Here is a 13,834-nt window from a genome sequence, read left to right as displayed (position 1 = left end):
TGTTGGCCATGGAGCCTACTTAAGGGCAGGGGGTATTAACAGTTTTGAAACCTTTACAAGTGGATTGAGTTCTGGCCCTCGGGGAAGGGAGATGATGACCCCAGACCATGCAAGTAGGAGCTGGGGATCCGACTTTTATCATTTCAATCATCTGAGGCCTTAGTTAGTTGATTATTTTATACCCTATATTTCTCTATAAAAAATGGGGAAAAATACTAAGTTATTTCAGAGTATTTGTGTTTAATAGAGATTACTGAGAAATGTATTGTGAGATAGGAATATCAAATAATATTAGAGAACCCTAATCTGATAACAGAGACTGGTCACTGATAATGTTACATAAATGCAAATGGCTTTCCATTATCCCTCAAAACAAAACGAAACATGGGAAAATACAGGCAGAACAGCTGGATTTTATTTCGGACAACTAAGCTACCTGTGTACGAATATGTCTAAAACACGTTTTTAAGACTCTAAATATCTGAGAAGCTATTCATTTAATTCACTGAATATCCACAAAGTAAGAATTATACACAGCTGTATAGGGCATAAGCGATCCTCTACAGGAAAACTTGAATAATATTAACACTGAGATGTACAGAAAGCTTTTATGAGCACAGAGAATTCATTAATTCTAAGACAAGCAAAGAAAAAATGACATTCATAAATGAAACGATTCATGAAAGAACAGAATCTTAAAGAATGAGTATGCTCTCAAAAATTAGAGTAGGTCAACATTTTGCACATGTAATTGCCACCAGAGCACATGATTTATTAAGACATAAGATAACCTCCTGAGTCCCTATCACAGGGATTTAAGCATGGCCTAAAGAGGTGCGAACATAGAAGATGATAGTAATCCACTGGAAAATCCAGTGGCCATTCCTTTGAACAGGGTGCTTCTTGTAGAAATGAACATTTAAAAAAAAAAAAAAAAAAGCACCTAACCACATTTTCTTCAGAATGTAATAGATCAGCATCTGAGTATCCCATGACTACGCACACACACTGAGCCCTATCCGATTCCACATCCCTTGCACGGGATGAATAAGACTTTATCAGTTGCATGCAGTTCAGAATCTAAGTTCCCCGAGAGCAGAAGTATTTTTCTCATTTGTCCACCACTGTAATTATCAGTGCCTAGACAGAAGACGGCATAGGACAGACCAAAACACGTTCGTTAAATGGATAAACTTTTAGAGTCTTGTCAACCTACTTAGCACCCTCAGTAAAAATATACATCTATGGACATTTGCAAAATCTCCTAAGTAAAATGAAAGCTTTTACACTCTTAAGATTTATGATTCATATTTTAAATCATAAAAATCAAAATAACAAAATGTGGCCCACATCTCTAAGAATACAATCATTCCAATTTTGCAAACAGAAATATAAGACGTCTTTATAGTAAGACACAAATAAAGGAGCAATCACAATTCAAGTCTCTTTTAGGGATCTAAAAATCTCCTCCAACAGGACTGTAAATTCAAAAACTAGGAGCAACTATGAAACAAGCCTCTGGACGGTTTAACGATGTGCCATCTATAGCAACCTCAACTTCTTTGCTAAACCTTAGATTTAAATAAGAGTCCAAGACTGCATATACAATCATTACACAATGGCACTTTTTCTATCTTAAAGTTTAATCAGACATTGTAGAAACAGGATTTCTAATCTAGCCATTTCTGATATATCGTCAGTAATTGGGTTTTTGAGTTAACATTACCCTCAGCTACTGTCAGGTGCCAACTAATGCTTGCTGGGGTGTAATTCATTAGATTTTTAAAAAGCAACCACAGCTGGTTTGTTCCTAGGTTTTGGCACCAAAAAGAAAAAAAAAAAAAAAAAGAAAAAGAAGGCAACCACGTGAAACCAGCCATTTTTATTTACTGCAACATAGAACAAACTCTCGTTAAGAGAAAATTCAGTAACAGAAGCAAATGTGCACTGTGCATCTTAAGTAGATGTTTAACGTTATAAATGGGGGAAAGTGGCAAAATGATAAAAATAAAAACCATAAAAACACTAAACACACAGTTAGGACATACAGGTTTACATGTACTACTTAAGCTTGGATTACTTCTTTATATCTGATTCCATAAAATTTACATGTCCTATGAAATGGTGGTTCAGAAATAGAGTCATTTTCATGACTGCTTTGGCCTTATTTGCAAATACTATCAAATGTTGTGTTTGCTTTTGTAATCACCACTAGGCATAAGAATAGGTATATATATTAAAAACACTGGAACAAAGAATATAATATTTGGTTCTGCAAATAACTTCCCACTATAACCCCTTACCTAAACTTTCCAACAAATGCTGCTGGGCTTTCAACCTAATCATTCCAGTAACTGCATAGCGATACACTTATTTAAGGTTAAGCAAAAGTTAACCAAAGATGGCACAGATCACTTGCCTCAAAATAATTTGTTACTAATTATAGGCAGGCTAAGTGGAAAGGATTTGTTGGCCTACTTCCTTTTATCATGTTTCTGAAGTCAATTTCTAGGACAATGTGTTAAACTAAAGGCAAAATTTAAGAGGATAAATAAAACAGGAAAGAAAAAGCTAAAAACTTGGGGTGAAATATACAATTTCAGCTTTTAGCGATAATATAACCACAAACTCCAGTTTTGTGGGGGGGGGGGGGTTTAAAGGCATTGCTTTATTTTTTGGTTTTCAGTTTGGCATTAAATCTGAACTATCTACCTTAGGAAGAATGAGCTGATAAAACTAAAAATTTTGAAAAGGATCTACCTGAACAGACTTTACTAAAACTGAAGCAATTTTCTAGCTATAAATATTTAGTCATTTACAGTAATTTCTAATTACACATACTTCCCCATTAATTGCAGTTTTTCTAAAATATACCTTTTCATATTCCACAAACATTCACCATATTCAGGTATTATCTTTCCTTTTGTTTTATCCTTGCATAAGGAAGAAGTGCCATAGACTCATAATGTGTTCTGGGCCTGAAAGATTACTCATTTCCTTGTCATTTTACAGATAAGTAAATACAGGTTAACTGACATGCCCGAGGTGAATGATTTAGTGTTTTGTTTTTTTTTTTTCCTTCTGTGGAACTTGATAGCTTTCCAGGACGTTATCCAAAACAAAATTTCTTGTAAAAGGTAGCTTTTTTCCCGCTGGGTTTCTGTTTTCATTAGAAAAATATGTTTTTTGGGAAACAATCAAGCACCAACCAGAATGTCTACTTTGCTGAAGAGATGGCCACTGGACTCTAGACTGAGCCCGGCATAGCTGAGATAGAACGCACTAACAGTGAAAGAACAGACCAGTGGATGATGAGAACCCCCCAATGGATGCATCTAGAACACGATGGGACCACCAATGCTTGGTTCTCCTATACTGGCAAGGATAGGGTTCCTTCTAAGCCATAACTGATTCTAGTATGACAGGGATCTAACGGTAAGCACTTTCTCAAGGTCAAGGAAGAGCAAATAAGTAAAAAATAGTCTTCGGAACTCAATAGTACAAATAATTCTAGCAAAGATGACCAAAATTAAACTATTTTAACTATATCACTAGTATATAGACATCATGTTTTAATTCCCTAGTATACTTAAATAACAAAACGACAGTGTATTACTTCCATAAAAATTTTCAAAAAACACTATCACTTAATGAATTGTATACATGTATGAACAGGAGAGTCCATCCTACAGCTTACTTGCAAAAGACTGATACCGCTGTCAGTGCTCCACAAATAATTAAATGACAGATAAGCAACATATCTAACTTTGTGTTGCATAGAAAGCCTGCATCAGAATCATCTAACAGCTCATTAGAAATTTGAGGGCCCAATTTTAGACCTGAAAGTCCAACTCTCCTAGGATAGGAACATGAGGTGCATTTGAACAAGCTTCCCAAATGATGCTTGCTCACATTCAAAAGTGAATTAAGATTATCGGACTCATGTAGAATTACACAGCTGATTACTTTTAGTAAAATAATTAAAACACATCTCAAGTGCTTATTTTCCTAAATGGGGTGCCAGATAAAAATCTAAAACTGATAAATCAAGAAGTTGTAGTGTAAGGATATTATTTAGCATGTGGGACAAATGAAAGGCATTAAAAAAAAAAAAGGTTGCTGTAGAGAATAGAACTGGGTTGAACAATCTTATTTGTGTTTTTCCCCCACTCTGAGGAAAATAATGCTTTGATAAAATATTAAAAAAAAAAAAAAAGCTTAAGACAAACAAACCCAAAACAACTGTAAAAACAAAAACCATACACAAAGGAAACAGAACCTTCGAGAGCTGGTTATAGCTTAGATCTCAAGTGATACCATTTAAGATGAGGAAGGCACGAGGCTATTCATCCTTAACTGGACAATTGTAGTCTGTACAGTGGCATGTTTATCATGTTTTTTTTTTAATCATGTTTATTTCTTTAATTTATTTTATTTTATTTTTTTAAGATTTTATTCATTTATTTGACAGACAGAGATCACAAGTAGGCAGAGAGGCAGGCAGAGAGAGAGGAAGGGAAGTAGGCTCCCCACTGAGCAGAGAGCCCGATGAGGGACTCGATCCCAGGACCCTGGCATCACGACCTGAGCCGAAGGCAGAGGCTTTAACCCACTGAGACACCCAGGTGCTCCCTTTTTTTTAATTAATTAATTTATTTATTAATTAATTAATTTATTTATTTTTTAAGAAAACAAAACACAGTAACAAACTCATGTTCTCAAATCCCAGAAATGGACTTCTTCTTTGAATGTATGCTCACCTTCTGGTAAAAGAAGCTCTAGGAAGAAAAGACAAAGACTTCCTGGCCAGCCATATTCAAAAATTTAATCAGGAGCAAGAAAGAGTTCAAAATTTATAATAAAAAGCCAACTTTTATCAAGTACTCATTATGTGTGTAGAAAAGAACACAATGCAAGAAGGTGGCTTAGTAGAAAAGCAGGGAAATAAGAAACACAAAGCACCAATGGAACTTCACAATCCAGGACAAGGACAGGTTAATATAAAAGAAATCATTTAGTCAGGGTCTGCAGAGAGACTTCTCTGACTTCAGTGTCTTAAAAAGCAAATCTGTAATCATTATCTGTTAAAGTGCCCCCCAACTCCTCCCAATGTAACTGCAAAAGGAACCCAAGTATTACTATGTATTTTTTTTAATTCCTAAGAAAATGAAACATAGCTATGACTTTTATTTACTTGAACAAAGACTCACCTGTGTAACAGGAGCTTTAACAGTTGAGATCCCACACACCGGTCTGCCCTGATTCTTTTCAGTTGGGTCACTAGTACTGTATTATGAATTTCAATTGAAGTATACAAACTTGCAAACTTTTAATGTTTACTTTCTGCTATATAAATATATCAGAGTCAAGGTTATTGTTATTCCCTTAATGACACTATTCTAACTGACCTGCATTCCACTGTTCTTTCTTGAGTACAAGAGAAAGGAACAGAGTTACAAAGACCTATCCTGCTGGGAATTTTTGCATAACCCTGTTTATACCCCTGGCAATGTTCTGGGAAGAGGTAAAAGGTAAAGTGAACATCATCTATCCTGTGAATCACTGTAGACAAAACAATGAAAAGAACTAATGTAACCAAACAGAAACAAACTAGTTGGAAAAATGATAACATATTACCGTAATGAAAAAAATGAGAGGTAACAGATTTCAAAAGATGAGTGCTATAACTACATTTAAAGCATGTGATTTAAAATACAAGATGATTAATAAACATATAATTTACAAAAATTCAGTTTATATATAAATTTGTGTCCACTTTGCAAAAATAAGGCTAATTTATGTTCTAAATACTCTTTAAATTCTCTTTTCTGAAAAGACCGATTTCTACTTCCTCTGGACAAAAGCTATCTTAAAGTAATTCTGCTTTTTTCAGCAGAGTGTCTAAGTTCTGAAAAGATTTGTTTCTAAGAAATATACAATTTATTAGAGCCAAGTAAGCTTTTTCTCTTAGCCTCCATTCACTTCCTAGGATGGGCTTGTAGGGAGTTTTTGGTTTGTCTTCATCTGCCTTCAATGCCTATAGGTGCTTCAAAAGTCAGCACCCCTCAAAGGTAAGCAGCAAGCTACCTTGCTTTAGATTCTTTAGATTTAGATTCTTAGAATTTTTAGAATTAAAGAATTCTTTAGAATTCTTTAGAATTTAGAATCTTTAGATTCCAGATTTCCAGTTGACATATTTTGTAAGTAAAAATAAAGAATGTTTGGGAAGATTTTTAGAGAATCCCCAAGTGCTATGGTTTAATCTCATTTCTCACAATTTTGAACACTCTGTTCTCTCCTCTTCTGCATAGATTTATCTTAAGACAGTCAAATGTATGATCCATAATCCAGGATGGAACAGACTTTGACAGTTCATTCTCCTAACTCACATTTACCAAAGGACTAAAGCAATAAAATGAGAGGCATTTTATTTGATTGAAGGATGTCAGGAAATCTGCTTGTTTATGTTTGAAAAACCAGCCCCACAGAATCTGTAGCGGGGCCACACAGGGGGCTGGGCTTCTCTGTTCCTGGAGATGAGATCCCTCTGCTCCACGAAGCATTCCCAGAGAAGAATCAAACATTTGTAAAAGGCATTTAGTAGACAATCGAAACTTTCAGTTCCAGTATTTGATAACCTCCTCCATCCAGAAATCCTCAGAATTTAATCCATATACTCTATTTCTCTTTTTGAATCATCTCCCTTTGTGTTGTTCTCAATGAACACTGAGATTAGCTGTTCACCATCTTCGAACAATAGTCCTTTATGTCAGTGGTAACGTGAAATAAACCACACCTCCATTTTCTTTTTACTAGACTATTTCAGATTTGTTTTTACCTTTGTTTAGAGGTTTCCTTTAAAATTAGGTGTTTTATTCACCAATCCCGGAGCCATATTTGTTAAACTGCAAATATTCACTACTGAAAAAAAACCTCAGCATTCTGAAAACATTTGGTTAAACGTTCATGGTCTTACCATGTTTTTCCAGAATGAGACTACATCTAGTGTGTTAAGGCATGATCATATATTTTCCACCTTAAGAAGGGAATTAGGGTTTTGAAAACAGGAGTAAAAGAGCCCTAAGAAGCTGATCACATTTCTGAGATCCCAATTTTACTTACTATGCTTCTGTAACATGCTCGGCAGGATGTGCTCCTAATCCCCCAGAGGTTTACAGTCTTACTGAAGAAATGCATGTATGTAAAGTGTTACAGTAAGTACAAGGCCCGAGATACTCTAGAGCCTAACTCTGCAGGTAAGGGTGGCAAGAAAAGATCAAGAAAGACTTCAGTGGGGTGCCTGGGTAGCTCAGTGGGTTAAAGCCTCTGCCTTCGGCTCAGGTCATGATCTCAGGATCCTGGGATCAAGCCCCGCATCGGGCTCTCTGCTCAGCGGGGAGTCTGCTTCCCCTTCTCTCTCTGCCTGCCTCTCTGCCTAATTGTGATCTCTCTCTGTCAAATAAATAAATAAAATCTTCTAATAAATAAATAAATAAATAAATAAATAAAATCTTAAGAAAAAAAGAAAGACTTCAATGTGGTGAAGTCTAAGCTAGGTCTGCAGTAGGAGCTCTACCAAGGCCACAAAGCACAAGTAGAAGTTTACAAAGCAAAATGAACAACGGGTACAAAGGTGGAGAGACCTAAAACAGCTGCATCCATTTGGAGAACAGAAACATGGGGAGGGATCCAGCTCAGAGGACAGGGAGGAACCGGGCGCTGGGAACGCAAGAGTGAAAACTGAAACACCAAGTCAAGGCCCAGATGGTAGCGTGATGTTCTGTAGGACTTTGTTCTGAAGGAAGTTTAAGGAGAAAATTAGCAAGGGCAGACAGCTGTGCATTAATGCCATCCCAGGGAATGGCTGGGAGGACATAAGACTGAAAAAAGGAGCCCCAAGCAAGAGGCTTACTCACAAGATCAGTCAAGGCAGATGTGGCTGTGAACTCAGTCAAACACAGATAAGTAGAAACCACAAAATTAAGTTATTTTTAAAAGGTAGAATTAACAACTTGGTAAGCAAGTAGAGGTCTCTGGTAAAGAACCAGGAAGAAGTGCAAATAAAGGATTTTTAGCCTACGTGGTGATGCCATCAACTTGGAAAGGCAAGAGAAGTGCAAAAGAGACACTGATCAGGGAAAAAAAAAAATAGGAATAAATTCCACATTGGCCTAGCTGAGTGGGAACTGTCCACGGAGCATCATGTGTAAGACTGTTTTATGCTGATGGTTACCTGAGGGCTGAGGGTTAAGTCCTGAGGTACTGGGCTTTTCTGACTTGGCACAAGGACCACGTGGTAGATCAGGGGAAGATGCCCAGCAGATAGGGGCAGGGGGACACCCAGGCCAGAGATAAAAATGTAAGAGACATCACTATACAGAAGTGTGCTGACCACGACAGCAACCAATAGCCCCACTTTAAATTTAAGATCATAGAAATTGAATAAAACAAAAATTCATCTCTTCGGTCCCATCAACCACAGTTCCTGTGCTCAGTGAGAAACGTGGTTAGTGGCTACTACACCGAATGGTCAGAAACCGATTATTTCCACCATGACAGATAGTTCTGTGGGATTATGCAGGGATGGCTCATGTTAGATAAGAGCAATGCTTGGGGACAGAACCCTAGGAAAAGAGGAGGGAAGGAAGATGAGTGGAGGGAGAAGAAGGAATGAAAGTAGTTAAAAGAGAAAGGGAAAAATCATCCCACTGTGGACCAAGAGGAGAGTTCAAGGAGACAAAAGAGTCAAGAATATGAAAAACTGAAAAGAGGTCAAAAAAGAAAAGGAACAAAAATTTCTTTCTGGTAGTGATTTTTACCCCGGCATTTGGTATACTATTGGAATCATTACCAATTTCTTCAGATGTAAAATGACTCAATGAGAATAATTCTCCCACTCAGATGACAGGTTTAGCTTTTAGAAAGTCCCACAGAAAGAGAATTTCTGGAAATGTGACCATTCCCTCTCCGTGTTTTAAAAAAAAAAGGAAGGCCTTGCCTAGCCATCATCCTTGGCTGTCATCATTCTGGAAATTTCTAAGGGTCTCTACGTAAGGTCTATATCATTGCTGAACAGGTTTCTTGAAATCGCATAATAACTATAAGCAGACATCAAAGAGCACACAAAATTCTCTTCTTAGAAAAAATCAAACTGACAGAACAGCAGATACCAGTGGGACAGTGAGGAGTTATTTTTTAGTAAGTAGAGAGGTCAGAATGAGATGATGAGAAAGTTCTGGAGGTGGGCAGTGTCGATGTTTAAACAACAGTGTGAGCACCACTGAACTGCACACTTAAAAATGGTTACAATGGTAAATTTTCTGTCATGTATATTTTACCACAATGGAACAAAAAAAATGTTAATGAAGATGAACGAAAACATAGGAGGGAATCTGGATGTAACTTCTTATAACCCTTGATGCCTGGGAAATAAAAAGTACCAAACATAAAAGTGGAAAACATTGCTCACAGACATCTGCTCCTCAAAGTCGCATAGGTATTGGTATTAGACGTGTGAGAATATGGGTTTGATAAGCTGTAAGGCAGTAAGCATCTCTAGCTGCTGCTGATACTGCCTCCTGTGAAACTGTCAATGGTCTGGAAAAGTGAATCAAATTAGAGCTCTAAAAGGTACTAACAGAATGAAAACGTTATTAGGTCACTTTCTTCAAGATGGCATTTATACCCTTTTTTTTTCATATTTACACATCAGGTCAACAGCTGCAGTTAGTTGGTAGACCAGCAGAGCATAAATATGAGGAGGAAAGCCTGAGGCCGCCATGTTTGTACAGGCATAATCCTCGCTCAGGGATTACGGGGAGGCCACTGTCCCATGAATCATCACTCACACATTCTCTGACAGGCCCTGGAGCAAGGCTCAGGGAAAGAAACACTGCAGGGATCCTAAGAGAAGCCACGGGCTCCTTCCGTTTGTGTTACTGTAACCGGGAGGCAGAAAATGAAGCTAAAAATCACATCAAAGTAGGTGAAAGTTCATGAATGTAAAATAATACAAGCCAACAAATTTTTATAAGTATTCGATACAGAGCCTCACATGGATCTTAACTACTGACTTCCTCGCATCAGCATTCAGACTTTTTCTCACAAACAGCGAAAAGCTGGAGGTAAACACTTGCACATTCATTGGATCATACCCTATTTCTCCTCCAAAGGTATTAACCAAAAACGGAGAATCGCACCACCTTTTAATCAAAAACAAGTTTTCCTTGGCTACTATTTGGAGCTCCACTCAGATCATACAGGGATTCTGCTGGTGTCCCAACCTGACAGAATCACCTCATGACTATATGCTAAAAAGGTACCAACATAATGCGAGAACAGACACTGGAGGTAGAAACCAACCAAAGAGAAAGAATGAAAAAAGGAAACAAGAAAGACAGAAAAAAAATCAAGAGATGAGTCGTACTATACTTACAACTTTCAGCCTGATAGTCTGGCACAAACTGCTCATCATTGTCAGGTACCTGAGCTGAAGGAAAAAAAAAAAAAAAAAATTAAAAAAAAATTAAGAGAGAAAGTGCTAAGGCATAAGGAATGTCAAGCAAGATCTTTTTCGGCTCAGATCAAACCTATGATTATTTGCCAATGACCTCCTATTTAAAATGGGATTGAGAGCAATACTTGGGAGAGGAAAGAGAAGCAACCATTGATGATGTCAACTAGAAAACACAAGTGTCGGAAATGTAATTGTGGCAGTCGTGGTCCTTCTGAACATCACCTGCCAGATGGAAATAAAAGAAACATACAAAATATTAGAAGCTACTGGATTTCTGTTAGCTGCAGGGCTTCTTTTTAAGAATGGAGTAAGAAGTATTTCAATTCACCCACGGCTCGTGCTGCAGCAGCCACTATACTAACTACAGCATTCTTTCAAAGGATGTGCAGTTACACACATCCCTCTGCTTTGACAGAAATGCCTCCCTCTAGTATGTTCAGTCAATTGAAAATGAGACGACCATAACTAAAAATGTTTGACCTAAATGTGGCTGAGATATGCTACAAAGTTTTTTAGTGAAAGCATATCCACTGACTTTGGTCATATAGAAGAATAAAATATATTTTAGTGATTACGTCATAACAATAAAATTATAAATAATAAAAATAAATTCCATCGTTTCACGCAAAATATTTTCCTGGCAACTATACAACACTCATGAAAAGAATATCACTATTTCGTCAATCCTCGTGTCAAATAACTTCCCTATTTTTAGTAAAGAAAAAACTACTGGAGAGCAAGGACTTAATGCATTCGGCAGCAATCAAAACACAAGTACACTTTTCACTTCTAAAATATTTTTGTCACAGTTGATTCAGACATCAAAATAACCTATGCCAAATTGACAAGATATTACTAAAACAAGCTTTCATATGCACACACAAATATACACACTCACACACACATAAATGACCTAAAATAGAAGTTAGTTCCTTTTAATTTGGTAAAAATAGAGGAGTTATCCTATTTAACTTTGGCTATGATCTGATTACTAGTATTACTTTACTAGTAATATCTAACACTGAAATGTTTCATCCAGTCAAGTCATATTAAAATAGATGTCAATTAATTTTTTTAAAAAGAGCCTGCTGTGAATGGGGAATGTTTCTGAACATAATCGTTCTCTGTGGAAAAAGTTACAGGTTGGTAGGTGAATGAGTTAAAAAAATTCTCTTTAAAAAGAAATTCTATATTTAAAAATGTATATAAAAAAGAAATACAACATAGATAAGATTATTCTTTAGTATCAGCTTATTTAATCACATTTTTAAAAGCAGAAATTCAAAAAAATAAAAATAAAATAAAAGTAGAAATACTTGGCTGAATAAAACTAATGTCATGTTATGAAGAGCAGAACCAATGATAATCTCGCCGATTATTAAAATATATAGTCTGACATTAAATTATTTCCTAACATTCTCTGTACACCAACACATCAGCTTATTAAAGGCAAATTCCATCCTCCGTCACCAAAAAGATTAGGAACTTTCTTCCAAGATATAAATGATCAGCACATAATGGAAGAAGAGATTTTTTTTTTTTTTTCCTCTTCATATTCTACTTCTGTCTGCTACCATGGATAACGAAAGCCATGAAAACTTCAAGTCACAGTTTTATGACTTTCTATCGGTATAAAGTGTGTACACTATTTTAACCTATTTGATCTGTATTTTATTCATCAGTTTAATAGTGGTAATACGGGTTTCCTGTGACAAATTAAATGCTAAATGTTACTTATTTTTTCCGAACCTTCACCTCCCACCCATTTCTTTCAATTCATACACACAAAACTACTTCAGTCATTCCAATGCAAGGTTAAAATCTTCATTTCTCCTGAATTATATTGGAAAGGGATAAAAGTAACAGGTAAATGTGTACATTAGTATTCTCTTAACTATAAACATTTTTGACATTACAGCAAGCTCATTTTTCCCACAGATTCATCTAAGTGGAGAAACATCCCTTAAAATAAGTCTTCACAGCAAAAAAATACAAAAATGTTTTCAATATCTATTTAATAAATAACAGCAGGTAGACAGAACTAAATCCTACACATTTTTTCCATCATACCCACATGTTTTGGTTTTCCTTCTAAATTAACAGCTAAACAGACATAACTATTGAGATGCAAAATTATCAACCACAGCAATTTCTACTCTTTTAAAAAGCCAACATTTACAAGAATCTAATAAAAATGTAATATCCCTTTACAGGAATAGTTAAAAATAGCTGGTGAGTAACAAAAATATATTTGTAACTAAATGTGCTGGTATGAGCATCCTAAAGGCCAGACATTATTTTTTCCTTACTATCATAAGACAAAATTGCAACTCTGTGATGTTTCACTGCAAGGAAGACATAAAAATCACTGATGGATATGTGGTATGTGTTGGGATAAGCATAGGGGGAGCCAAATTTTAGAAGAAGCTGGAAGTTATACCTCACAAACATAAAGAAAAGAGGTCCATAACAATTTGTAAAAAGAATAAGAATTGCTGTAAGAATTGCTATTTCTGTTCTAACTCCTTAACATACTGAATAAATACTTCACACTTATGCCTGAACATATTACAGCATTTTAACAAAAAACATATGACTCACATTTTCACAGAAGCTAATCTGAAAAAACGGAATAGACCCAATAAAGCAGCATGCTACTTAAATAGACAAAGGCTTAAGTACACTTCTAATTTCAAGTTAGAGTAAAAGGAAAGCAGTTAACAAAAAACACACGTTGGATCTGGGCAGGGAAAATATGACAAAGTATTGCCACACTCATATCATACGTTTCCTTTTCTCCTCAGTTCACAGGAATTCTGTGAAGTAGCAAACTATAGCCGCCTGAAAATTTGTGGCAAGCCATACCAACTCCAAAGTGGAAAATTAACCATAGAGGCCAACCTTTAAAAAGCACTATTTTCACTGCTATCTATTATAAACTAGGCTTGGAATAATCACCTTTGGGGAATGAAAATGCTTCCCCAGACTATGTAATTAAAGAGGAAGGGGAAGAGTAAGAAAGGACAAGGGGGGAAAGTACAGACCGAAAGACCAATAAAAGGCTTTCAGGAAGATTAAGCATGTGGATTTTATTGGTAAGAGCTGGACCAGCCCTATCAGTTCATTGCACAGAAATAGACAAGTTGCCATCAAGTCTCGGGACTCGGGCTTTGAAAGGGTAGTATCTGCCCTCTCAGCTCTTTGCTTTACCTAGATTATGGTCCAGAGTTGTTGTGTTTTGGTTCGTTTTGTTTTTTTTCTCTCTTTTAGTGCGTAGCAATACATATTACAAGAAACAAGCTCAAGAAAATAGTAATC

General features: G+C 36.2%; 1 protein-coding gene across 7 annotated transcripts in view; it reads right to left on the bottom strand.

The window, feature by feature from the left end:
* ETV1 (ETS variant transcription factor 1) overlaps positions 1-13,834 on the bottom strand; it is a 100,927-nt gene that overhangs the window by 68,899 nt on the left and 18,194 nt on the right. For all 7 annotated transcript variants that reach the window (XM_032874046.1, XM_032874020.1, XM_032874028.1 and 4 more), the window contains one exon: positions 10,436-10,489. In XM_032874046.1, coding sequence (XP_032729937.1) covers positions 10,436-10,489 — 54 coding nt within the window. The remainder of the gene's footprint in view (positions 1-10,435; positions 10,490-13,834) is intronic.

The sequence above is a fragment of the Lontra canadensis genome, unplaced genomic scaffold (genome assembly GCF_010015895.1).
Source record: "Lontra canadensis isolate GAN:19392208 unplaced genomic scaffold, GSC_riverotter_1.0 scaffold2, whole genome shotgun sequence".
NCBI lineage: Eukaryota > Metazoa > Chordata > Mammalia > Carnivora > Mustelidae > Lontra > Lontra canadensis.
This window is presented reverse-complemented; position numbering and strand designations above follow the sequence as displayed.